The sequence below is a fragment of the Podarcis liolepis genome (genome assembly GCF_965112155.1).
Source record: "Podarcis liolepis genome assembly, chromosome: 16".
NCBI lineage: Eukaryota > Metazoa > Chordata > Lepidosauria > Squamata > Lacertidae > Podarcis > Podarcis liolepis.
Genome location: NC_139567.1, coordinates 16,407,133 through 16,431,767, shown reverse-complemented (window position 1 = coordinate 16,431,767; position 24,635 = coordinate 16,407,133). Strand labels below are relative to the sequence as shown.

At 51.9% G+C, this 24,635-nt stretch overlaps 1 protein-coding gene across 4 annotated transcripts; it reads left to right on the top strand.

Annotated features, from left to right (window-relative positions):
- The first annotated feature begins 84 nt into the window (after positions 1–84).
- SIDT2 (SID1 transmembrane family member 2) lies at positions 85–24,361 on the top strand. Of its 4 annotated transcripts, XM_083480969.1 has the most exons (27): positions 85–536; positions 3,674–3,795; positions 4,161–4,325; positions 5,171–5,216; positions 5,786–5,887; positions 5,998–6,081; positions 6,875–6,974; positions 7,712–7,777; positions 8,443–8,536; positions 9,083–9,147; positions 11,090–11,161; positions 11,432–11,506; positions 11,783–11,830; positions 13,067–13,185; positions 13,668–13,741; positions 13,968–14,034; positions 14,319–14,392; positions 14,993–15,116; positions 16,644–16,761; positions 18,004–18,140; positions 18,994–19,102; positions 20,136–20,212; positions 20,511–20,557; positions 21,108–21,213; positions 21,753–21,863; positions 22,494–22,607; positions 22,883–24,361. In XM_083480969.1, exons 1-27 carry the CDS (start codon positions 342–344, stop codon positions 22,943–22,945), a joined length of 2,574 nt encoding a protein of 857 aa, XP_083337095.1. In that variant the 5' UTR covers positions 85–341; the 3' UTR covers positions 22,946–24,361. The 4 variants fall into 4 exon arrangements, with proteins under 4 accessions (XP_083337095.1, XP_083337097.1, XP_083337096.1 ...); XM_083480971.1 differs by lacking the exon at positions 11,090–11,161; XM_083480970.1 differs by lacking the exon at positions 11,783–11,830.
- Positions 24,362–24,635: the final 274 nt, after the last annotated feature.

Here is a 24,635-nt window from a genome sequence, read left to right as displayed (position 1 = left end):
CGGCATCCTACCCGGGCTGTGCCATAGGCAGGGCAGCTGCGTCCGTCCGGCTCCTGCCCCTTTAAGGAGGAGCGTCCTCGGAGGTGACGTCACGGCCCGACCGGCCCGAGTGTTTACCGCGCGGCCTCGAGCCAGTCGCGAGCGCGGCGAAGTAGCGAGAGGAGCCTTAAAGGGGCCGCGCTTGCCTCTCGCCCCGGGGGGAGGCCCGTCCTCGGCCTGCTGCGGGAGCCCCGACGATTAGCGACGGGCATGCTGGCTCCAGCCGCCGCCGCCCCCACCTGCTGCTCTTCCTCCTCCGTCCCCGTCAGCCGCTGCCGCCGCCCGCCTGCCGGGCTGGGGCCATGCTAGGCCCGCAGGGGGCGCCCCGTCTTCTACTGCCGCCGCTGCTGCTCCTGCTCTTGCCAGGGTCGGAGGCGGCGGCCGGCAAGAAGACCGTAGTGCAGAAGGAGGCCGACTTCGACAAGCCCTACACGGACGCCGTCAACGGCGAGCTGCTCAACATCTACGCCTTCAACCACACCGTCACCAGGAACGCGGTGAGCAGCCTCTGGGCGTGTGCAGAGGGCGCCCTTGCAGGGCAGTCTGGATCCCCACCCGGGAGGGGGCGCTGCTGGGCCGCCCAGTTTCGTACACCGCTTGGGAAGGGACGGATCCCCCCTACCCGCCGTTGTCCCTGTGCGGGAGAAAGGGGGTTGCTGGGCACTGTGAGGGTACCGGGGGAAGGCAAGTATAAATAAGGATGCTTTGGCTCTCTTGGGCAAGGCAGTCCCCTTTCGCAAACCCGCCCGCCCAGTTGCGAAGTGCAAGCGCTTTTGGAAAGGACCCAGGGAAGCCCTTGCTTGTCTAAGCAGAGAGGTCTGCGAGAGAGCCACGTCCTCTTCCGCCCCACCTTATCCTTATTTGTTTACAGTCAGTCATAAGGCTGTTTGGGTGCCCAGCCAGCAGCGATTCCTGCCCTTCTTCCGCACTTGTGGAACTCACAGAATTGTAGAGTTGGGAGGGACCCCTGTGGTCATCTAGCCCAACCCCCTGCAATGCAGGGATCTCAGCTAAAACAACCATAGCAGATGGCCATCCAACCTCTGCTTAAAAACGTCCAAGGAAGGAGAGACCACAACCTCCAACGGCTCTTACTGTCAGAAAGTGAAAATAAAAAAATTCCTTCCAGTAGCACCTTAAAGACCAACTAAGTTAGTTCTTGGTATGAGCTTTCGTGTGCATGCACACTTCTTCAGATTCTTCAGATACACTGAAACAGAAGTTGCCAGATCCTTAGTTGGTCTTTAAGGTGCTACTGGAAGGAATTTTTTTATTTTGACTATGGCAGACCAACACGGCTACCTATCTGTGTCAGAAAGTGGTTTTCCTGATGTTTAGCTGGAATCTCCTTTCTTGTAACTCGACCAGCCTCAAGTTCCTAGATCTCATAGAATCATAGAGTTGGAAGAGACCACAAGGGCCATCGAGTCCAACCCCCTGCCAAGCAGGAAACACCATCAGAGCACTCCTGACATATGGTTGTCAAGCCTCTGCTTAAAGACCTCCAAAGTAGGAGACTCCACCACACTCCTTGGCAGCAAATTCCACTGTCAAACAGCTCTTACTGTCAGGAAGTTCTTCCTAATGTTTAGGTGGAATCTTCTTTCTTGTAGTTTGGATCCATTGCTCCGTGTCCGCTTCTCTGGAGCAGCAGAAAACAACCTTTCTCCCTCCTCTATGTGACATCCTTTTATATATTTGAACATGGCTATCATATCACCCCTTAACCTCCTCTTCTCCAGGCTAAACATGCCCAGCTCCCTTAGCCGTTCCTCATAAGGCATCGTTTCCAGGCCTTTGACCATTTTGGTTGCCCTCCTCTGGACACGTTCCAGTTTGTCAGTGTCCTTCTTGAATTGTGGTGCCCAGAACTGGACACAAGGAAAGGCATCTCTGCCCAGCAGAGCTGTCCCTCTCCAGAGCTGCGCCTCTACAGCTTAAACTCCCTTTGTCCCCAAAGGTGTGTCAAAGGTGAGATGAGCTGTAAGATCTTCTTGGCAGACCTTTGGCCTCCAGGTGGCACCAGGGAATTCTCACTCTGTGCTTTGTGATCTGGTGTGACACTTCAGCCTGTTTGTTCTGGGCAGTTGGCCTTTGTATCCTCGGCCCCCCAAATTAGGAGCCAAGAAGGTAGAGGGCAAAGGTGGATATCCTTATTCACCAGCAGCAGCTCCCAAGTCTGGAGGATGCATAGAGCCTACAACCCCATCTGCCAGCTGTTGTTTTCCAGGTGAAAATCCACCTGCAACGTCATTCCTGTCTCGTCACCTAGTGCAAGTGTACAGAAGGATCATGTCCCTCCTTAAAGCAGCCACTGTGAGGGGTGTGGCTTAAAGGTCTGCGTCATCAGCTCTAAGTTGAGTTCCTGCTCCTGGTGCTAAACTTAGAGAGAGAAGTTTTTCTACACTTAAACATGGCAGCCCAGGAAATAATACTTACTTAAATTCCTAGGCATGCCACTGGGTTCCTTTGGGAGGAAGAGAGTGGGATATAAATTTAACAAAACAAATATAAAGTTAAAGAAAAGGGGGGCTGGCAGTCCTGTGCCAAAACTGAAAATGTTGTTCTGCTCCCTTGGCACCAGTACAAATCATTCAGTACCAGCACAGGCAGGTGCCCAAGGTTATTATTTTACACACACAGGCATCTCACTCCTTCCAGTGCAGTTTTCTTGGCTTTCAGTCAGCAGTTATATTATTGCCTCCCCTTCCCTGCTCCCCGCAAGTTATGAGGATCCCATAGGCAAAAGCCAGCCTCCTTCTGCAACAAGGTGCAGGGTCATAGCTCAGTGGAAGAGCATCTGCTTTGCATGCAGAAGGTCCCAGGTTCAGTCCCCAAGGGCACTTCCAGGTAGGGCTGGGAAATATTCCTGTCTGAAAGAGACACTGTTGGTCAGAGTAGAGAACACTGAGCTGTTCCTAGCTGTTGGGAGTGCCTAGTAAGGGGTCTCTAGACTCCATGCCAGCAAGAATGCAAGGCCTCTTTTTCTCTTCCTGGGTCTGGATTGTTGAGAAGAGGGTTTGTCTGGGACTCAGAGGCTAGTCCAGGAGCAGCTCCCCACTGCCTGACTCCTCCTTGGCTTAGGGTCACCTCTCCTTGGTTAGTGTGTCTGCGATGCCAGGGCAGCCTTTCCTGGGGTGCGGCAGAGCCTGACACTTTCTGCTCCTGAAACGGTCCCCCCTTGTTCTGTTCAGTCCTCCCTGTGCCAGGAAAGGTGTAGAATCCGTACCTCACTGCAGAGTAACAATGACGGGTGGCCTCTGCACATCCTAGGACCTTTGCAGGGGGCCGAAGATGTATTTATTGAGCAACCCAAGCCTTCTTTTCTTTTTGACAGATGGGAGCACAGACCAGGTCTGAGCTCTTGTGCAGACCTTTAGGGGAGTTGACCCAGGCGGCTGGCTGCAGAGTGCTTTCTTGGGCACCTGCCAGCCAGACTCATTAGCATCATTAGCTGTCTGCTGTCCTTTGCAACTAGTGGCCTCATGGGTGCCTTTGGTGGGTGGGAGGAGAAAGAGAGAGCAGGCAAAAGGTCCGAGGTGAGACATGCTTGGCTCTGCCTCCTGCCCCCTGTTTGCTGGACTGCTGCATCCTGAGCCAAACCCAAGACCTCCTCTTGTTCTCGCCCCTGCAGACGGAGGGAGTCCGGGTGTCGGTGAACGTGCTCTCAGAGCTGAAGGAGACGCCGGTGCTCTTTGTGGTCAGGCAGAAGGAGGCCGTGGTGTCGTTCCAGGTGCCGTTAATCCTCAGGGGCCTGTGAGTATCTCTGTGTGATGGGCAGGCTCTTCTTTGCCCAAGTCTTCTTCACAGGCCCGTGGGAGTGGCCTCTTCCCGGCTGGAGGGATGCAACAGTGAAACATCCTCCGTCCCAGCCACCATTCCCATTGGGGGCCCTGTGGTCTGGCTCTTCTTACCTGGTGGCTACCCTTAGCCAAGGACAAGGTGACTGTGGGCCTGAGACCAGCTGGGTAGAAAGAGGCTGATGCCAGGTGGGAGTTCTGCTCCTTCCGAGCCACAAAGGTCTCGCTCAGACGGGGCTGTTGGGTATTTGAATCGGACTGTGCTTGGGTGCCCCTGGTTGGTGTTCGCCAACGCCCCTTCCTTCTGCCTCGGGCCTCCAGGTACCAGCGGAAGTACCTCTACCAAGATGTCAGCCGCACACTGTGCCAGCCTCAGACCAAGAGTGAGGTGGAGATGCAGTTCTTCTACGTGGATGTTTCCACGCTCTCCGTGAGCAACGCCTCCTACCAGCTGCAGGTCACTCGTGTGGATAACTTTGTGCTCAGGTGAGCAGCCTCTGACCTCCGGGGCTTGAAGCAGCCAAGGAGCAGGCTGCTTGTCCTGGCAGGTCCTCTTTGGCTGAAGACCAGGCCCAGGAGTAGGTGAGGTTGTGGTGGGAGCAGCAACGGTGCCCTTTGCTGGGTGCGGAATGAGAAATAAGATACAGAAAAGTGCAGGTTGGGGAAACGAAGGGAACACAGGCCCAGACACTGAAGGTGTGAAGGGGATCACAAAGTTCCTTTGAGCATGTGCAACATTCTGCCCCCTCCCAAACCTTTAGGTAAAGTTAGGGGACTCACTTAGAGGGTGCAGCTTTCAGGCCAACACAAACTTGGCTCCTCCAGCCGCTATAAGTGTGTTCCTTATAGTTGTTGTTCCACCAACAAACACACACACTGCACACACTGCTTTGTGGTTTTTCTCTACAAGAGGTATGTAACTTTTAAAGGTAAAGATACCCCTGACCGTTAGGTCCAATTGCGAACGACTCTGGGGTTGCGTGCTCATCTTGCTCTATAGGCCAAGGGAGCTGGCGTTTATCTGCAGACAGCTTCCGGGTCATGTGGCCAGCATGACTAAGCCGCTTCTGGCAAACCAGAGCAGCGCACGGAAACACCGTTCACCTTCCCGCCGGAGCAGTACGTATTTATCTACTTGCACTTTGATGTGCTTTTGAATTGCTAGGTTGGCGGGAGCTGGGACCGAACAACAGGAGCTCACCCCGTCGCAGGGAATTTGAACCGCCGACCTTCTGATTGGCAAGCCCTAGGCTCTGTGGTTTAGACCACAGCGCCACCCACGTCTTTTATGAAAACATTTAAGTCTTTCCTTTTCTTATTCCCTAACACAGGACCAATGAGCACTTCACCTTCAATGCCACGGCAGCGCAGCCACAGGTGAGTTCTCTCTGTAAGGGTGAAGAATAGAGAGGGCACCAGATGGTAATTGCCAGAAGGAAGGCCCATTGGACTGAGGTTTCATTTATGAATCACGGACTTGTGGGTGGCTCTGCATCTGGTTGTGACATGGGAAGAGCTTGTGCTGGTTTGTAATACCTCAGAAACAGTGGCTCTGGTGGTGTTGTTGTGGGAATGCAGGAATCTCTTGCCCAGCAAGCTCAAGATTGTCTCCCCAGAAGCAGAGAGAAAGTTATTTTTAAGAACATGGCCATTAATATCCCAGGAGTAGAGATAGCCCAGTTGGTAGAGCAAGAGACTCTTAATCTCAGGGGCATGGGTTCAAGCCTCACGTTGGGCAAAAGATTGCTGCCTTGCAGGGGGTTGGACTAGATGACTCTTGGTGTCCCAACTCTACAACCCTATGATTCGAATTTCTGAGCTGCAGCTGATTGTGCTATTTTGGGGGAGGGGGCACGCTAAAGGAAGGTAAAAGGGTGTTGGGGTGGGCTTTACGCCTTCCAGGGGCTGCATGTGGCTTCTTAACGTCTCCCTCTTCTCCTGGGCAGTATTTCAAGTATGAGTTCCCGGAGGGTGTAGACTTCGTGATAGTGAAGGTGACCTCTGCCATGGCCTTCCCCTGTTCTGTCATTTCCATCCAGGACATCTTGGTAAGTGAGATGGGTGGTTAGACCGGGAGGGCATATTTTTTTCATGAAGGATCCTGCCTTTTTTGGAGCAGTGGAGTGGCTGACCCTGCTTCCTTCCTTCCTTCCCTCAGTGCCCTGTCTACGACCTGGACAACAATGTGGCCTTCATCGGCATGTACCAGACCATGACCAAGAAGGCAGCCATCACTGTGCAGGTACCGGACTCAGGCTAGGAGCTGCGCCAAGTGCAATCTGAGCCCCGTAGAAGCGGCCAGGCTGGCTTCCCCGTTGCTTCTGGTGTCTGGTAGCATCAATTAGCAGATGGTTGCAGTGGTGTCGCTTGCGCCGGGGAATATTATCCGTGCCCTTGGTGCTCCCGAGGAAGTGATGCTTGTTTAAGAGAAAACTGATTCTTTGGGTGCTTTGTGTGGCAGGCACGATGCCTCTGCCTCGGTGGCTGGCAAATAACAGGGGTTCGCAGCCCTGGTCTGGCCTCAAATCCTGCCATCAGTTCGTCTGCCACTCACTAGGAACATCTTAGGGTGGTGTATGTGTGTATATAGGTAAAGGTAAAGGGACCCCTGACCATTAGGTCCAGTCGTGACCGACTCTGGGGTTGTGGTGCTCATCTCACTTTATTGGCCGAGGGAGCCGGCGTACAGCTTCCGGGTCATGTGGCCAGCATGACTAAGCCGCTTCTGGCGAACCAGAGCAGCGCACGGAAACGCCGTTTACCTTCCCGCCAGAGCGGTACCTATTTATCTACTTGCACTTTGATGTGCTTTCGAACTGCTAGGTTGGCAGGAGTATATAGGTATACATATGTGTATATGTATATGTATATGTATATGTATATGTATATGTATATGTATATGCTCTCAGAAGAGCCCAGATGCCCCACAAGGGAGTCCTTTTAGTGCCTGCTAGCTGGCACATTGTCATGGAATTTCTGCAGCCCAGGGAAGACGGTTCCTGATGCTGCTCTTCCACCCTCTTGTTAACTTCCAGAAGAAGGATTTCCCCAGCCACAGTTTCTACGTGGTGGTTGTGGTGAAGACAGAAGACCAAGCTTGTGGTGGACCGCTGCATTACTACCCCTTTTCCAAAGGTACAGAGGTGGGAGTTCGGGGATGGGGTGGGGGCTTCAACAGAGATGATGCCTGTGTTTTGGGGTTTTTTGCCCTGCCACTAGGGGGCCGCCATGGCAGAATCCCAAAGAGACAGCGACTGGGTGGTGGGGTGTTCTGTGAGTCTGGCATGTTTCTATATTGCTTTTTGTTGTAATTTGCTCTGGGAGACTTTTGTTGCCAAATAAACACTTTACATGCAAATACAATTAAACAATGCCACGAAGTGATTCGGAAGAAAGTGCTAAGGTGAGCTAACAATAGATCCTTTGAAAACTACTGGAGATTTATTTTTATTTTTGAGAGGGAGGAATAGAGATCTTATGTTGTACATATGCAGCAAATTATCTGTGCATTGACCCCTGCCCTCCTTAAGCGCAAACTCAAGCCTCTTCCCCCTTCCCTTGGACTAGGAGGCATCCTGCTGCAGGACTGTTTGAAGAGCCCTTTCAGGGCTCTGTATGTAACCCTCTTTTAATTAACCTCTTACATTGCCAACCCCTATGTAGACCATGAATCAACAGTGCAGTACGTTCAGAAGAAGGAGTCCCATGCTGACTCGAAAGGGTAAAATAGTGGGTAGCGTCTGGTTGTAGAAAGCGACCAAGAGAAAGTATTGCATCTTGTCTGCTGAAGAGATCCATCCTGCCTGCAGAAAAATAACCATGGACTGTGCTGCTTTCTTGCTTGGCTAACCCTGGTCATTTTGTCCATTCAGACGAACCTGTTGACCAAGGCAACCGCCAGAAGACCCTGGACGTGGTGGTATCGCCAGCAGTCACTTGTAAGTAGCCCTGGGTGTCAGCTGCACCCATTTGAATGGGCGAGGGAGCACAGGGAACAGCCCTGATTGGAGACACCAGGTTCCACCTCCTTACCCTGACTAGGGTTTTGAACCGCTGCCACTCAGCTTTGAAGAGTTGCTGCAAAGAGCATGAAGCGTATCTGTTTTCTGTTGATCCACTGGTTAGGACCCCCGACTGGTGGCTTCAGATCACCCACAAAACGATTTAGTCTAAACGTTAGGAAGAATTTCCTGATGCCTCAGAAGGTGGTGGACTCTTGAGCAGAGGCTGGATGGCCTCCTCCTCCTCCTCCTCCTCCTTCTCCTCCTCCTCCTCCTCCTCCTCTCAGGGATGCTGTCGGCAGTGGGTTTTCCACATCAGCAACAGAGGGTTGAGCTGGATGCCCTTTGAGGTCTGCTTCAGCTCTGCGATTCTGTGTAGCCCCCGATTGTGTACTGAAGGGGCAGGAATTTTGCATGAGAGTGACTTAATTCCTGCACCAGACATTTTCACTGGGCTATTTTCCATAAGATGGAGGTAAGCGGCAGAGAAAGGACCTAAGCAGGCATCCCACCTGTGCTTGGAAACAGGACTTTAAAGTTGTCAGCTCCAGCAGCAGCTGCTGCACATCTACAAGGTCTTTCTCTTTCCCCCTTCCCTGCAGCACAGGCCTATGTGAGTGGGATGTTGTTCTGCCTTGGGGTTTTCCTCTCTTTCTACGTCCTGACGGTCCTCATCGCCTGCTGGGAGAACTGGAGGTGAGTCCTACCTTTGCACCCATAGGTGGTGTGGCTCTCTCCTTCCTTTGCAGAAAGGCCGGTTCTCCTGCCATGCAGGTGATCAGCATCACGACAGTCCATCAGCTCGGGATATGGGTCCTTCTTCTTAACATCTGCCTTCCTAAGGTGTCCCAGAATTCAGCGTGCGGCTTGGCTGGCTTGCGAGAGCCATCTGGAAGAATAAATTTCCCTGCTTTCTATTTGGTGTCTGGATTGACATGTGGCGGGGCACTCCTGCTTTGCAGTGGTGTTGTGAGCTGAAATAGCCCTCCCTCCCCAAACGGCACAGGTTTCCAGTGACTCCAGGCTGATACCATCCTATGTACCTCCTGAAATCACCTCCTTTGGGGCAGAACTCTCCACAATAGTCCTGCGGAGCCCCTCTTCCAGAGGGACAAAGGAACCATCCAGCCCACTTCTACCAGAGCCTCCCCCTACTCCCTTCCATGTACTTTTTGGTGGGGTGGAGAGTCTTTTTCTCTGTGGATGAGGCAGCTGCCTGAGGCACTCTTCATTACTTTATAGGCAACAGAAGAAGAAGAAGCAACTGGGACTGTTGTCTGCCATAGAAACACCCAGTACTGAAACTGGTAGGTGAAGTCTGTGTGTGTTGTGGGCTAGGAGCCAGGGTGGTTCTTGCTCCATGCAGTAATGCTACAATTTCTGCGTGTGACACCATTTTTGTCCGCCTGTGCAATTGCCTGTGGATGTACTTTCACTCAGCATCAACGTGTCATACCATCTCTGTTAATTAATAGCTTTCCACGTGCTCATGCCTCATGGCAATGTACAACATACAATAAAAACAACTAACCCCCCCCCAAAAAAAATGTTAGCAGGTAACTTTAAAAACAAAGTAAAGTAGACATTCATGCCAGAGACCTCTTTATCTAGCTGGGAAAGCCTGTCAGAACAATAAGGTCTTCAGTTGTTTACGGAAAGTGCTGTTAGCGGGTGTCTGTCATATCTCAACAAGGATTCAACTTGAACAGGGGCAGCCACACCAAAAGCCCTGCTCTGAGCTACTGAGGAAGGGGCTTCTGGTTTTTCTGGGTCCCCCCCCCCCCGTAGAGCTTTTGATGGATCAAGAGATCTTTGAGCAAGGGGGCAGGCAACGGTGATGGCGAGTGGGATGTTTGGGGAAGGGGGATGTCAGAAGCACAAGGGGAGGACACTGGAGCCATGGGCAAAACCTCTGGTTCCAAAACTGCCTGCAAAATCAACGAGATCTAGTACCCATTTTTCCCTCAAAAAAAAGCGGGGGGGGGGGGGAGGAAGAGAACTGAGTTGCTATGGAAGTCCAAGCTTGTCACAAGACTCAAGTTCCCACTCAGCATTCCACATTTGTGCAATTTCAGTCGTCTAAATCTTCAACCTTAGGTCCCCAGGTGTTGGTGCACTGCAACTCCTAAATCGGCTCATCCAGTTGCCATGGATGATGGGAGTTGTAGTCCAGCAACGTCTGGCAACCCAGGGCTGAAGAAGGCCGGCCTGAATGGCCATGGACTGCTTCAGCATTTGGATGGGAGCCCTTCTTGTTGCCTGCCGCTTCCGGCTCTTTCACAGCATGGGAGATCTGCACTGGCCAGCTGCTGTGTCCCCCCCCCCCCCGCCAGAGTCAGCTCAGGCTTTCCAGGGGCACCTGCTGTGGCTTGGGGGGGCAGTTGTGGTGTAACACCCCTTGGCAATTAAAGTTAAAGGTAAAGGGACCCCTGACTGTTAGGTCCAGTCGCAGATGACTCTGGGGTTGCGGCGCTCATCTCTCTTTACTGGCCGAGGGAGCCAGCGTACAGCTTCCAGGTCATGTGGCCAGCATGACTAAGCCACTTCTGGCGAACCAGAGCAGCATACAGAAACGCCGTTTACCTTCCCGCCAGAGCGGTACCTATTTATCTACTTGCACTTTGAGGTGCTTTCAAACTGCTAGATGGGCAGGAGCAGGGACCGCGCAACGGGAGCTCACCCCGTCGCGGTGATTCGAACCGCCAACCTTCTGATCAGCAAGCCCTAGGCTCTGTGGTTTAACTCCCAGTGCCACCTGTGTCCCCCTTTGCCAATTAAAGTTTGGGTGTTTGCATCAGTAACTCTGTCTCTTTTTCCCTTTTTCTCTCTTGCTTCCCTTCCTCCTTTTTCTGGGGCACCTCGTGCTCAGCTTCTCTCCTTGGTAAGCACCAAACACCTCCTCCTTTCTCTTAACTTCCAAGCAAAGGATTCCCCCTCAGCCTTTTTGTTCCCTTTGCCTTGAGGGGGGTGTCAGGTCCAGGTGGGCTCTGAGGTTCTACCCTAGACAGGAACCTCCGGAGCCATGGTCCGGGGCTGCATCTGGTTTATACCTCTTTGAAGAGACCTCCCTGATTGGGCAGCGAAATAAAAAATGGGCGGCCTGTTTGCTCTGCCTCCTCTTCCCCAAACCTTTCCCTGATTCAAGACTGAGCCAAGGAAGAGTTGGCACCTTCGCCTGCCCACTGCACCTGCTCTGCTCCTGCCCACCCCCGTTCCCCGCGGTCACTGTCTGCTGATGGTTTGTTGCAGGGCATCCCCACATCACCCCAGACTCCTTCCTGGGGCGCCAGCCTTACAACGGCTACAGTTATGGTTCCTTTGGTGAGTCCCAGGTGCAGATGGTGCCTCCCCCCTGAAGCCCCTCACCCCACCTGTGCTGCAGGTATAGATACCAGGCCTAGCCTTTGGGAACTGCTGTGCCTGTTTGTCCAGGAAACCTGGTGGTGCAAATGAGCAAGACACTTCAAGGGGGTGGGATGGGGGGAGGGAATTGCCGCCACCACCTCTCTTGTGATCACCTGAGCGGTCTGAGCCTTGCTGCGCCACTCACTCTGTTTTGCCCCCTCCCTGCCCTCCCAATTGCTGTTGCAGACAACGGTTCTACGGCCAGCACAGAAAATGTCACCGATAGCCTGCTGTCCACAGAAGCATCCTACAGTTACACAGGTGAGCTGCTTACCTGGACGGGTGGGAGTCTGGGGGATGCAGAGACCAGATTCCTTCTCTCAAGTGCCTGGGTTTTGCATGCTTGCATGGTGGGAGGTAGCCGGGTACCCCAAGAAAGTGGGCACACAGGGTGAGCCGGGCTGCTGGGCCTCATGGATCTTCGGGCCTTGCGAACCGCTTCGGGGGAAAGTTCCTGGCTTGTTGGTTGTTGTTGGCATTTCTGTGGCGGGTCCTGAGAGCTAACTCCTCTGTGTAACTCTTTCCTTTCCTTTCAAGGGCAGGATACCTGTCAGCACCGCCAGAGACACTGGGCCATTGCAATGGGTAGATGCTGGCAGAGAGAGAAATTGCCAATCATTTCACAATCAGGCATGGCGTTCCTGGCACCAGGCTTCCTCGACCAGGAAAGGGAGAGGGCATTTTGGCCAGGCACCTCTGCTGCATTCTGTGCTCTTTCTGTGTTATTTCAAAATCAATTTCTTGCAAGAGAAATGCGGCTGGTGAAATCACAAATATAGAGCTCAATTTAAAACATGGATAAGAAGTGATGGGGCTACACGTTGCCTACTCCTGACAATACAAATCCTAGCAGTGGCTGCTTAGTCGTGCCAGGAACACAGTCCAGGCTGAGTCCTGTTGGGCAGCCAGGAGGGAGCTCAAGAGGGGTCGAGCTTTGCTCTCCTCTGGCCTCCCTGGGGAGCAGAGGTGCAGGCAGACTCACATGCAGGATTCGGGTTGCTTTGCAGCTTCTCCTCCACCAGCTTGGAGATACAAAAATATACTTACAAAAATGAAGCACGGAAGATGCAGTCAGCTGGCAAAGATGCTCCCTGGAACCAGGAATGTGATGCAAAGGCACAAACCCCAGCCCCCTCCCCAGTTCTCCCTCTTGAGCTCCCTGTGGCTTTCTGAGGGGCTGCAATAGCGGGAGAGAGGGGTCATGCTTCTTCCACCACCACCGCCACCCAGCAACAGGGATTCCTGTGGTTTCCCTTCAAGCCTTGTGGGCTAATTTGGATTGTAAGGATGAGGCCACTTACTCTCAGAAAGCTCACAGCGGAGGGGTGGGTTAATCTGCATGATTCCAACTCCCACACCAGGCAATTGCATGAATCAGGTGCGTCCAGGACAGGTGATTGCTGCTCCTGGGGAGGGAGAAGGGGCCGAGCTCGCCATGGGGGCGGGAGAAGCAGGTGGCAGAGCACAGCATGTTGAGAGTCTTTCCTGACACTCCTTGGCCTACATTGGGCAAGGCGGCTTCTTGGCCCCATAGCTGCCCAGGTGTCTGAAGACCCCCTACACTGAGCTGTCTGCTCTGCAGAAAATGAGGCAGCCAGGAGGTCCATTACATCGCTAATTCAATGGCCCGGGGCTGATCTGACCTGTTGCCTTTTGGCCGTGAAGGCTGCCAGACGTTTCCCCGAAACTAAATTGTGTTGGGCTGAATTCCCCCTCCTACACACACACACCTGGGATCGGGGTGTGCGTGTGCGCCTGGCAGACCAGCTGGCCACGCCTGTCTGTGCCTTGTCAGTCATTCTGCCCCCTCTCTGCCCACAGATCGCTCCCTTGAGAACATGGCAGGGCGGCCACGGCTCGACTCGCTCAGCTCCGTGGAGGAAGACGACTACGACACGCTGGCCGACATCGACTCGGACAAGAACGTCATCCGCACCAAGGTGCCTTGCGCTGGGGAGCAGGAAGGCATGGGAGCCCAGAGTCTCCCTCTGCCATTGCCAGCCAGTTCTGTCTGCCTGCCAGTGCTGTTCATCTGCCCTGGGTGTGGAGGGTAGAAGTGATGCTTCCCTTGCTTGCCATTTAGAACAAGCCAGAGAACCACAGGCTGTGGCGAGGGAGGGAGGAAACACAGGAGGAAGTGGGGCTGAGTGAGCAGCACATGGCTTGACTTGCTTGCTTGAGACACCCAGAACGATCTGCAGGTGGCTCTTGATTTCTAAGGCTCTCTTGGGCTTTACCTGCAAGTTGGGTTGGACTGGGGGGAAAGGGATCAGACAAGATGAGCGGGGGTCAAAGCAGTCTCAGGGTCTGGAAATGCCGAACTTCCTTGTAGCCTCACAGATTATCTTTCTATTGGGGGAGGAAGTGGCCGTTCCCAAGGAGACCCACAGTTCACCCCGCTTCTTGCATCTTCTCATTGCAGCAATACCTGTATGTGGCGGATCTGGCCCGCAAGGACAAGCGGGTGCTGCGGAAGAAATACCAGATTTACTTCTGGTAAGAGAGGAGAAGGATATGGGGGGGCTGTGCCCCACCTGTACTGGGGGCTAGCTCTGCCTTCTATCCATCAGTTCTGGGTAAAAGGGGCAGCCTGGCGTGGTGGCTGAGTGGACCTGCATGGCCGCCAGTGGGTCAACAGAGAGCCCACCTATTGCTTCATGGTGGAAATAAATTGGGGGTGTGGGACGCACATATGTCCCCTTACCTCTGGTGTCTCCTGCAGGAACATAGCCACCATCGCCGTCTTCTACGCTCTGCCCGTCATCCAGCTGGTCATTACCTATCAGACCGTAAGTAGGTTTCTTTCCTGGGCTTCTTTCCATGTGCTATTGATAGACACCTGGCCACCTAGGTGCTATGTTGTCCCCGAAAGCCTGGTCTACCCATTTGCCCTTGTCTGGGCTGGAAAGGTTGCCTTTTGCCCCAGCCCAGCTCTGAGCACCTAGTGCCTTGTCTGTGCCGGTGTGAGCCGGTTTCCCCGGATCTGAGCTCTGCTAAAGGGGGCGGTGGACTGCCAAGCCAGCCCTCACAGTTGGGTCCTCTGCAGTGCTTACCTCCCCTTTCTCGTTGGCAGGTGGTGAACGTCACCGGGAACCAAGACATTTGCTACTATAACTTCCTGTGCGCCCACCCACTGGGCAATCTCAGGTAGGAGCAAGGGTCATGCAGCATCCATCGTTCTGCCCGGACACTGAGGTCCAGCACCAAGGGCCTTCTGGCGGTTCCCTCGCTGTGAGAAGCCAAGTTGCAGGGAACCAGGTGGAGGGCCTTCTCGGTGGTGGCACCAGCCCTGTGGAAAGCCCTCCCACCAGATGTCAAAGAGAACAACAACTACCAGACTTTTAGAAGACAACTGAAGGCAGCCCTGTTTAGGGAAGCTTTTAATGTTTAATAGGTTATTGTATTTTGGTGTTCTGCTGGAAGCTGCTCAGAGTGGCTAGGGAAACCCAGCCAGATGGGCGGGGTATAAATAATTAATAAATTATTATTATTATTATTATTATTATTATTATTATTATTATTATTATTATTATTTATTATTATTATTCAGGGTATAAATAATTAATATATTGTTATTATTATTATTATTATTATTATTATTATTATTATTATTATTATTATTATTATTTTATTATTTTATTATTAATTATTAGTGTCCTCTTCCCTGGGTCAGGGACTCCAGCAGAGCCTCTCTGGCTTTTGCCCACTGTGCCTTGATTCAGACCTTCCTTGCTTTCCTCTCCCCAGCGCCTTCAACAACATCCTCAGCAACATGGGCTACATCCTGCTGGGGCTGCTCTTCCTGCTCATCATCCTGCAGCGCGAGATCAACTACAACCGGGCACTGATGCGCAATGACCTGCAAGCTGTGGTGAGTCGCGATGGGAGGATCCGGAGGGTGGTTTCAGTCCCCCGGAGCCTCGAAACCAGGCGCTGCACCCTCATTTGCCTCTCCTACCCTGGGACGCCTTTTTCTTCCTATCCCAGATCCCTAGTCTTAGAAGTATATTCAAGAGGTGGGTGGCGCTGTGGGTTAAACCACAGAGCCTAGGACTTGCCAATCAGAAGGTCGGTGGTTCGAATCCCCGTGACGGGGTGAGCTCCTGTTGCTCGGTCCCTGCTCCTGCCAACCTAGCAGTTCGAAAGCACGTCAAAGTGCAAGTAGATAAATAGGTACCACTCCAGCGGGAAGGTAAACGGCATTTCCGTTCGTTGCTCTGGTTTGCCAGAAGCGGTTTAGTCATGCTGGCCACATGACCCAGAAGCTGTACGCCGGCTCTCTCGGCCAATGAAGCGAGATGAGTGCCGCAACCCCAGAGTCGGCCACAACTGGACCTAATGGTCAGGGGTCCCTTTACCTTTTTATGTTCAATGCAGAGTTAAGAACAAAGGCAAAGGGTGAAACCGGCAGAAACAACATTCACAGCAGCATTTTATTTATTTGCTAGGGGCTGTCATCCTAGCCCACAGACAAGTACAAATGTAATTTAGGGAGATAAGAAATGTATCGGCTCCTGTTCGAAATTCAACATTTCCTCACCAATTTAAAATCCTATAGAAATATCAACAGTGAAGTGCAGGTCACAGCAAAATATTATGTCTATCTTTTCATAGCCTCACGTGTAGTTTTATAAACTATTTTATGTGTCAATATGAATGGAAGTTGTTAATGTTGCAGTTGTTGTATAAGGGATTGTTAATTTTGACCTGAGTGTAATTGAAATTATTAAGATTTTGGTACACAGAAATAAAGTAAATAATCAAACCATCAGTTCTAGCATGCGGGGAGCCACCTAAATTATATAGTTTGGTATCTGCATGATTGGCATTAGTAATTAGTATTATAATGAGGCTATTACTGGATTGTAATTGAAAACTAATAAAAATTATTATATAAAAATAAAAATTGAGGGTCACAGCAGCTGTAAAAATACATCAAATCAATGAATCATAGCTAGCCGTACCAGGAAAGTGTGGTTTATAAACTTTAGCCTACACTGACCAATGTTGTGGGACTACGGCTCCCATCAACCCCAGACAGCATGGTCATATGATACTGGGGCTGATGGGAGTTGTTGTCCAACAGCATCTGGAACAGGTCGGTGAAGGCTGGTAGACTCCATCTCTCCAGGCACACAAACACGCAAACTTGGGGGAACTACGTTCTCTTCCTTTCTCCCTGGCTTGCTGTAGTTGTGCAGAGAGTTCTGCTCTACTCACCACCACTTCCCAGCCCCTTTTTCTCTCCAGTAGACGGGGGCACAGTCGACCGTGACCCAGGGAGTCAATGGGAGCCAAAAGGGCTGCAGCTGAATGCCAGCTTGCAGGTGGGCGATGCAAAGCAGAAGCCTCTGCCCAGCTTCTCTCTGAAACTCTCTGCTCCCTTCTCTTTTCCCAGGAATGTGGCATCCCTAAACACTTTGGCCTCTTCTATGCCATGGGCACTGCCCTCATGATGGAGGGGCTGCTCAGCGCCTGCTACCACGTCTGCCCCAACTACACGAACTTCCAGTTTGGTGAGTGTCGCCTGGGAAGTGGGGCAGGACCGGAGGGGAGGGGCTGCCTGCACCCAGCAGATCAGGCACCCCCAACCTGGTGCCCTCCATCCTGCTTCCAACTGCAACTCATAGCAGGCCCAGCCAGCATGGCCACGGCAGCTGGAGGGCACCAGGTTGGGAAAGGCTGGGCTTCACAGTCCAGGGGCCATGGAGAACTTGCCAGAGGAGCCCTGCAGAAGAACGTGCAGCAGGTGCCCTGCCTTGTACGTCTGTGGGAAATGTGTGCAAATAATAATGTTAGGGGCAGCCTCTCTGCCCATGCGCACTTTGCTTGCCCCTGAATAGCCACCCGCTACATGAAATGTTATGATTATTTAGTTAAATACGTTAAGTTAAATTAATTGAAAAAAGCTTGCAATTACCAGATAGGCTGAGGATTAAAACATGTAATGTGAAGAATTACTGTATTTTTCACTCTATAGGATACACTTTTTCCCCTCCAAAAATTAAGGGGAAATGTGTGTGCATCCTATGGAGCAAATGCAGGCTCCTTGGCTTCAGCGATAGCAACGCAAAGTCTCTGAAGCGCAGAGGGAGTGCTCCCTCCGTGCTCCGGAGGCTTTGTGTTGCTTTCACTGAAGCCTGGAGAGTGAGAGGGGTTGGTGCACACCGACCCCTCTTGCTCTCCAGGCTTCAGGGATAGCCACCTGAAGCCTTCAGAGCGCAGCGCGAGTTCCCGCTGCGCTCCGCAGGGTTCAGGTTCCTTTTGCTGAAGCCAGGAGAGCAAGACTCTCCTGGCTTCAGCAGAGAGGGAGAGCTGCGCAGCGCCCCTTCAGCCAAGCAGGAGGAGAAATGGAAGGGGCTCCGTTTCTCCTACCGCTTCGCTGAAGGGGTGCTGAGCAGAGAGGGGGAGAATTTCTTTTTCTTGTTCTCCCCCTCTAAAACAAGGTGTGTCCTATGGTCCAGTGCGTCCTATAGAGCGAAAAATATGTTTAATGCTGAATGGATAAGACAGAAATATGTTAAGTGACTAGGTTAATTATATAAGAATTTTGATTTGAAAAACCGTTAAAATGATATACATTGAAATTCAACTAGGGGGATACGAGGAAGTCACTCAACAATGTTATTAAGATTAGTTTGAATAAGGTAATGATTTATGTTTGTTTATTTGTTTGTGTGTTTATAAGTTGTGAAAATCAATTTAAAAAATTGGAAAAAATAATGAATAGCCACCTGTTGCTGGTCTCTTGCTTGCAGACACCTCTTTCATGTACATGATCGCCGGCCTCTGCATGCTGAAGCTGTACCAGAAGCGGCACCCCGATATCAATGCCAGCGCTTACAGCGCCTATGCCTGCCTGGCCATTGTCATCTTCTTCTCGGTCGTTGGGGTGGTGAGTGGCGATGGGAAGCCTCCGGAGCTCCATGCGGGAAGGAGGGAGGCAGCCCTGAGCTGGGACAGTGGCCTTCCCAACCCCCAGGGGCTGGTGTCCTGTTGGCCCGCGTGGGTCTTTTCATTCTTCCTTTTCATGGGTTTTTGCAAACGACGTTGTCCCTCTCCAATGTCCCTCAAATTCCTCGGTGGCCTTTATATATTGGCAAAATGTTTCAGATTTGTTTTAAAAACAAAATCACAGCAGTGATCCAGGAAAGGAAAGCCTTTCCCGCGATTATTACGCTTGAGAAGTACAAATCGGGGGATTTGGCGCTGTGGGTTAAACCACAGAAGGTCGTGGTTTGAATCCCTGTGACGGGGTAAGCTGCCGTTGCTCGGTCCCTGCTCCTGCCAACCTAGCAGTTCAAAAGCACATCAAAGTGCAAGTAGATAAATAGGTACCACTCCAGTGGAAAGGTAAACGGCGTTTCCGTGCGCTGCTCTGGTTCTCCAGAAGCGGCTTAGTCATGCTGGCCACATGACCCGGAAGCTTTACGCCAGCTCTCTCGGCCAATAAAGCGAGATGAGCACTGCAACCCCAGAATCGGCCACGACTGGACTTAATGGTCAGGGGTCCCTTTACCTTTACCTTACCCTTCAGGAAAGGACGTTGCAGAAACCGCTTTCTGCTCCTCTTCCACCCCAATTTCCTCTTAAAATAGTGGGGAAACCCTGGCTTCCATTGAAAGGAGGGAGGAGGCAGAAAGGAGACTTCCTGTCTTGCCTTCTCAACCCACTCCCTCCCCCAGCCTTGAATTCAGTATCATGGCCTTCAAACGGCATGATGCGCCCCTTTCTCCCTGCTCTCCCAGGTCTTCGGCAAGGGCAACACGGCTTTCTGGATCGTCTTCTCCGTCATCCACATCCTCTCCACTCTGCTGCTGAGCACCCAGCTCTACTACATGGGCCGCTGGAAACTGGGTGAGTTCTGCCAGCCCTTCTTTTTTAATAATAATATATTTTTATTGAATTTTCTGTTGCACAATTTCAAATGAATATTTTACAAACTTAAAAAAATATCCACTGGCTTCCATTCTTCTCTTTCCGTGGTTCATTTTACATATCCTATATCCCTGCATATTTTAATATAACCATTCAAATCAATTTTCCACTTTTACATCCATCAAAGAATTCTTTACTGACTCTATTTAACTTATCTTAATGCTGCCAGCATTTTCAGCTGTAGGCACTTACTTTCCATACACAGTGGAACCTCGGGTGTACTCAATAAATGTTTTCCAATCTTATTTAAACGCATGTTCTTGTCTCTTATTCAATATGTTAAATCTGCAAGTTGTGTGTATTCTGTCAACTTAAGTTGCCAAGCCTCTTGAGTTGGGACCTCGCTCACTTTCCATTTTGGGGCTAACAAAACAACGGGCATAAAAAAGAATAAGAAATCAAGACAGCAAACTTTTTATAAAAGAATGGAAATGGTTTATTGAATATTTACGGATAAATTGCAAACAGGTAAAAACATTGGCAGGATTATTGTAATAACCTGCAGTTACATAAGAATATACCTGTATATTTAAAGTAGATAATTAAATGAGTAAATTAAATGAATTTGGATATGCAGAAGAAATTTTAAAAACTAAATTTAAGGAACCGCAGAAAGAGAGGGAAGGAAGTCAAACTTTGAAATGTTAAAAAGATTGTAAAAGTAATGAAATGTATAAACTTGAAAAGTATAAATAAAAACTTAAAAACAAAAACAAAAACGGGCATACATAAATAACCTTTTCTGACACCTGGAAATTTCATTCTGGGTTATCCCCAGAAAAAAGGACTCTGTTTTTGGGGGGAGGAGGGCGCATGAGAGAAATCTCATGGCTGATTATGTAAACATGTCCTCTTCCCAGGAGTGGCCTCCTGCCCCCACCATGTCAGCCCACAGGGCAGGGTGCATTCCTGGGTCCACGTAGCTTTAACATGTCTCTCTCTCTCTCCACAGACTCTGGGATCCCACGCAGGATCTTGCACGTGCTTTACACGGACTGCATCCGCCAGTGCAGCGGGCCCATGTATGTGGTGAGTAAGGCTGGATCTATACTGATGAAAAAACAACGCTATAAAATCTCTCGTTGCAAAATTCCATTGGCGACAGACACAGCACCACCTGGTGTCACATGTTTGTAGTGCAGCTGTAAAAATACAATTGACGCGTGTAGCTAAGTCCTCTAAGTGTGGCTGGCTCTCTCCTGGAAGGATTGTGGGGGCTGTATGAAAACTCGACCTCCCTCTCGCTGGGCTAGGGCCCCCGTGGGTGCTTTGCTGGCCTCTGTTGCAGATGCTAATCCCCATTGCCTCCCTCTCTTTTCCTCCACAGGATCGAATGGTGCTGCTGGTGATGGGCAATGTCATCAACTGGTCTCTGTAAGTCAGGGTTGGTGGGCAGGGCAGGATCCAACTGGGCAGAGAGGATTACCAGCCAGTCAAGGGGCAGGAGGCGGGGTGTATTTATATCAGATTAGGCAAGAGACACAGGGCCTTCTCTCTGGTGATGCTGTGGGAGATGGGCTCCCTCTGCCCTTTCTAAAGGGAGGTTAGCAAATATCTTTTTTTTTAAGAAAAAGATTCAGCTCGCTTTTAACACGTGGCCTGCTGCCGTTATGGGATTTGTGTTTTCCTTTCTTCGGGCTGCTCCTAGTCTCAGAATGTTTCGTGAGAACAGCTCCTGCCTTATTCAGGTTTTAGGTCTGCTGTTTTTATTGTGCGTGTGCATTTTAAATTGAATTTGCACTTACACGTGGTGGGACAGAAAGGCAGAACAGCAACAAGAGTGACACATTATCATAACAACAATGGCAGGCGTGGTCCTCTCAGGCTGGCAGAGGCCTCCCCCCCCCCCGGTGGCCTTGAAGTGCCCCTAGTTGTGGTCCTTGAGGAGTCACCCTCCCGCTTGACAGCCTCCTTTTCCCCGCAGGGCTGCTTACGGCCTCATCATGCGGCCCAACGACTTTGCCTCCTACCTTCTGGCCATTGGCATCTGCAACCTCCTCCTCTACTTCGCCTTTTACATTATCATGAAGGTGCGGCACGTAACCCGACTTGGCTCTTGGGGGCGGCCGGGGCCAGCTTCTCTCTGGGCGGAATATAAATTGCATAAATAATAATATTGAGGGGGTGGGGGTTCCCATTCAGAGGCGCCAGTTCGCGAGGACAATTGTGGGTGGAGTTGTGTGCATGATGAAAGGATGTCAGGACGTACCCAGTACCAGTCCCCAGCGTGGGGCTGCTTCAACCTTCCTTCCCCTCCGTGGCAGGAGGAGGAGCCACTGGCTACTGAAACTGTGCCACTCTCAAACTCCTTTGCCCCCTGATTTTTTTTGGACTTTGGAGGTCCCCAAAAAATTATTGTATGTGGGCTAAAAGGATTTGACCTGCATGAGTTGGCGCCCCTGCTCCCATTTATTATGGTGGAGTAACTTCCTGCTAGATTGGAGCCCCTCTGTGCTCCTTTTGTCTGTGAATTCAGTTCATCCGCAATAGCAACCAAGAAAGTTGGGATTTCCACCTCCCTCCCTCCCTTCCTCAACTTTGTTTCTGATCAGCTTTCCTTGCCCTGCAGCTCCGGAGTGGGGAACGCCTCAAGCTGATCCCCCTGCTCTGCATCGTTTGCACTTCCGTCGTCTGGGGCTTTGCCCTCTACTTCTTCTTCCAGGGGCTGAGCACCTGGCAGGTGAGCCATTTCCCCACCCTCCATATCCTCAGCTCCCGCACAGGCTTGTCCCAAACCGCCCACGTCAGAGCAGACCTCTGAGTAGCGAGTTGAAGGAGCTGCACTTATACAGTGGTACCTCGGGTTACAGACGCTTCAGGTTACAGACTCCGCTAACCCAGAAATAGTACCTCGGGTTAAGAACTTTGCTTCAGGATGAGAACAGAAATCATGCTCCGGCAGCGTGGCAGCAGCAGGAGGCCCCATTAGCTAAAGTGGTCCTTCAGGTTAAGAGCATTTTCAGGTTAAGAACGGACCTCCAGAACGAATTAAGTTCTTAACCCAAGTTACCACTGTAAAAGGCTTTGGAAAAGCTCTCATGCAGAAGATCCAGCCCTGCCCTGCATTGCTGTTCGGTTAGGGCAGCCTTAGCCTTAACCGTGGCTTCCTCTGTACCTTTTGGGACTACGACTCCCATCAGCCCCAGGCAGCGGCCTGGCAGTTGCATCCCCAGACCTCTGGAGGGCGCCAGTTAGGGGCAGACTGGGTTAGAGCTTGTTGGGTGGGGGACAGATGAATCCAGCGCAGACTGCGCAGACCGCCTGCCTTCTGCCAAGCATCACAGACTTCCTTGTCACTGACCCTCCGCAGAAAACGCCAGCCGAGTCCCGCGAGCATAACCGGGACTGCATCCTGCTCGACTTCTTTGACGACCATGACGTCTGGCACTTCCTCTCGTCCATTGCCATGTTTGGCTCCTTCCTGGTAGGTGGCGTGGGCCCAGCTGGCCTGGCAAGGGGCGGGAAATAGCAGCACCCAAACGGTGGTCTCCAATGCCGGCTGCGCCGAAAGGGCCAGCAAATACTGGCGAGCAGGGAAGAATCTGGAGGGAGGTTCGCCAAGGCGGTGCGGGCCGGGGCGAAAGCAGCACCCTGCACCCACGTACTCCCCCTTGCACATTTCTGGGGAAGGAGAGGGTGGGCTTTTAAACCACCGCCCACCTCCCCAACCTGACCCTCCCTCCCTTCCTCTTGTTTTAGGTATTACTGACTCTGGATGATGACCTCGATTGTGTCCAGCGTGACAAGATCTATGTCTTCTAGAGGCCAGGATTCCCCAGCAAGGGGGGAACGAGGCCTTTCCTGCCTGATGGCTTGGGACAGGCCTTGCAGAGGCGTCTGGCTGGAGCCAGGATTTGCAACAGGCCTCCCTGCCCGTTCAAATGCATCGTGAAGATGTCACCTTTGGCAGAGCCAGCGGCAGCAACCTAGGCTGACGGTGGGGGGCACACCCTCTTTCAGTATTTGAGCCTTCACGGTGCTGGATGCCCCGGGCAACTTTGGGCAGCTTTGAATGTTGCCTGTCTTGCATTTCCAAGAGCTCTGGATGCCAGGCAGGCTCCGGCCGGGTCGCTTGGTCCTGCTGCTGCGCCAGGTTTTCAAGAGAATCGGCACCTTGTTGGCTGCCAGCCTCTGAGGGTTGGCCTATGTGCCCACCGACTCCCCTGGGCATGGCCTGGGTCAATAGGGAAATGATAGGTTTCCCCCCCTGCCGCTGCCTCCTCCTCCTCCTTAAAGGGGTGGGGGCTTGTTGTTAGAGGCCAAACTGGGGTCTTGCACTTCCAGCACGGGGCTCGGGAGAGGGCCTGGCAGCAGCTCCTAGGTAAGGGGGCTGGCAGGAGCCTGCCTTGGGGGCCCTCACCCTGGAAGCTCGGCATCCGCCCATTGCCCCACGCACATTTCTGCCAACCCTGAGTTAAGCACATCTTTGCCCTCTGCAGCTGAGGCCACGTTGCCTCCTATCTCTGGACAAAGACTTCTGACCTCCATGACGCTGCCACAACCGGTGTGATCTTCCTTCCAAGCGCGGCCTTTCTGAGGGGCGGGTGGTGCTCAGTGGGGCCCCTCTTGCCAACTAGATGCCACTGCCATGCCCAGGAGGAAGGGGGCGCCGTTTTCTCTCTGTTCTTAAAGCACACATGGCATTGGGGAGGGGGCTCCCTTCAGTGCCTAACTAAAACTGGGGTGGCAGGTTGGGCTCTGTCTCCTTGTCTCCCCTTCCGCCTGCCGCTGGGCGGGCCTTGGCAGCTGCGTCACCCCCTGACGGTTTACACTGCACTGCCTGAAGATGTTTGCTCCTTTTTACTCTTGTTTTCTGCTCAGACCTAGAATCCGATCCAGGAGGCCTCTCTCCTCTCATTGTTCCTTACGAGCTGCCCAAAGTAGCCGTACGAATAACAGTTATGGGTGGCCGCTCCGGGCTGCAAGCCAAAGGGCTCCTTCAGTGGCTGGGGGGAGGCCCCCACCCACTGCACTACTGGGGGAAGAGCCTTTCCCCCCCCACAAAAAAAATAACAATGAGAAGGGCCTCCTACATTCGTCCATTCCTGGTTATTGATTGTGAGTTCGTTTGTTTTTTAACCATTATTCGTGTAAGACGTTGCAGAACAAAATGACCGTTTTCATTTCTTACGGATTCTGCTGCCAAATGCAAAGAAATAAACAAAAGTCTTGCTTTGCCCTTTTGTGTAGTTCTTCCTCCTCTGGGGACGGGCAATGGTGCCTGCCTTTAGAGGGGTGTGGGTACTGCCTCTCCTCTTCAGCCTCCCCCTCAAAAATCCTTTTTGGCTAATCTCTTAGTGGCAACAAGTGAGGAAGCGCAGTTCCCAGGCTCTCCCTGGCCCCCCACCTAACATCCCTCTTCAGGGGGAAAGGTTCTCCTCTTCACGGAGCAGGGAATCCTTTCCTTCAGGGATTTAGGGCACCGTACACTCTTTCAGCCCAGCTCATAGGT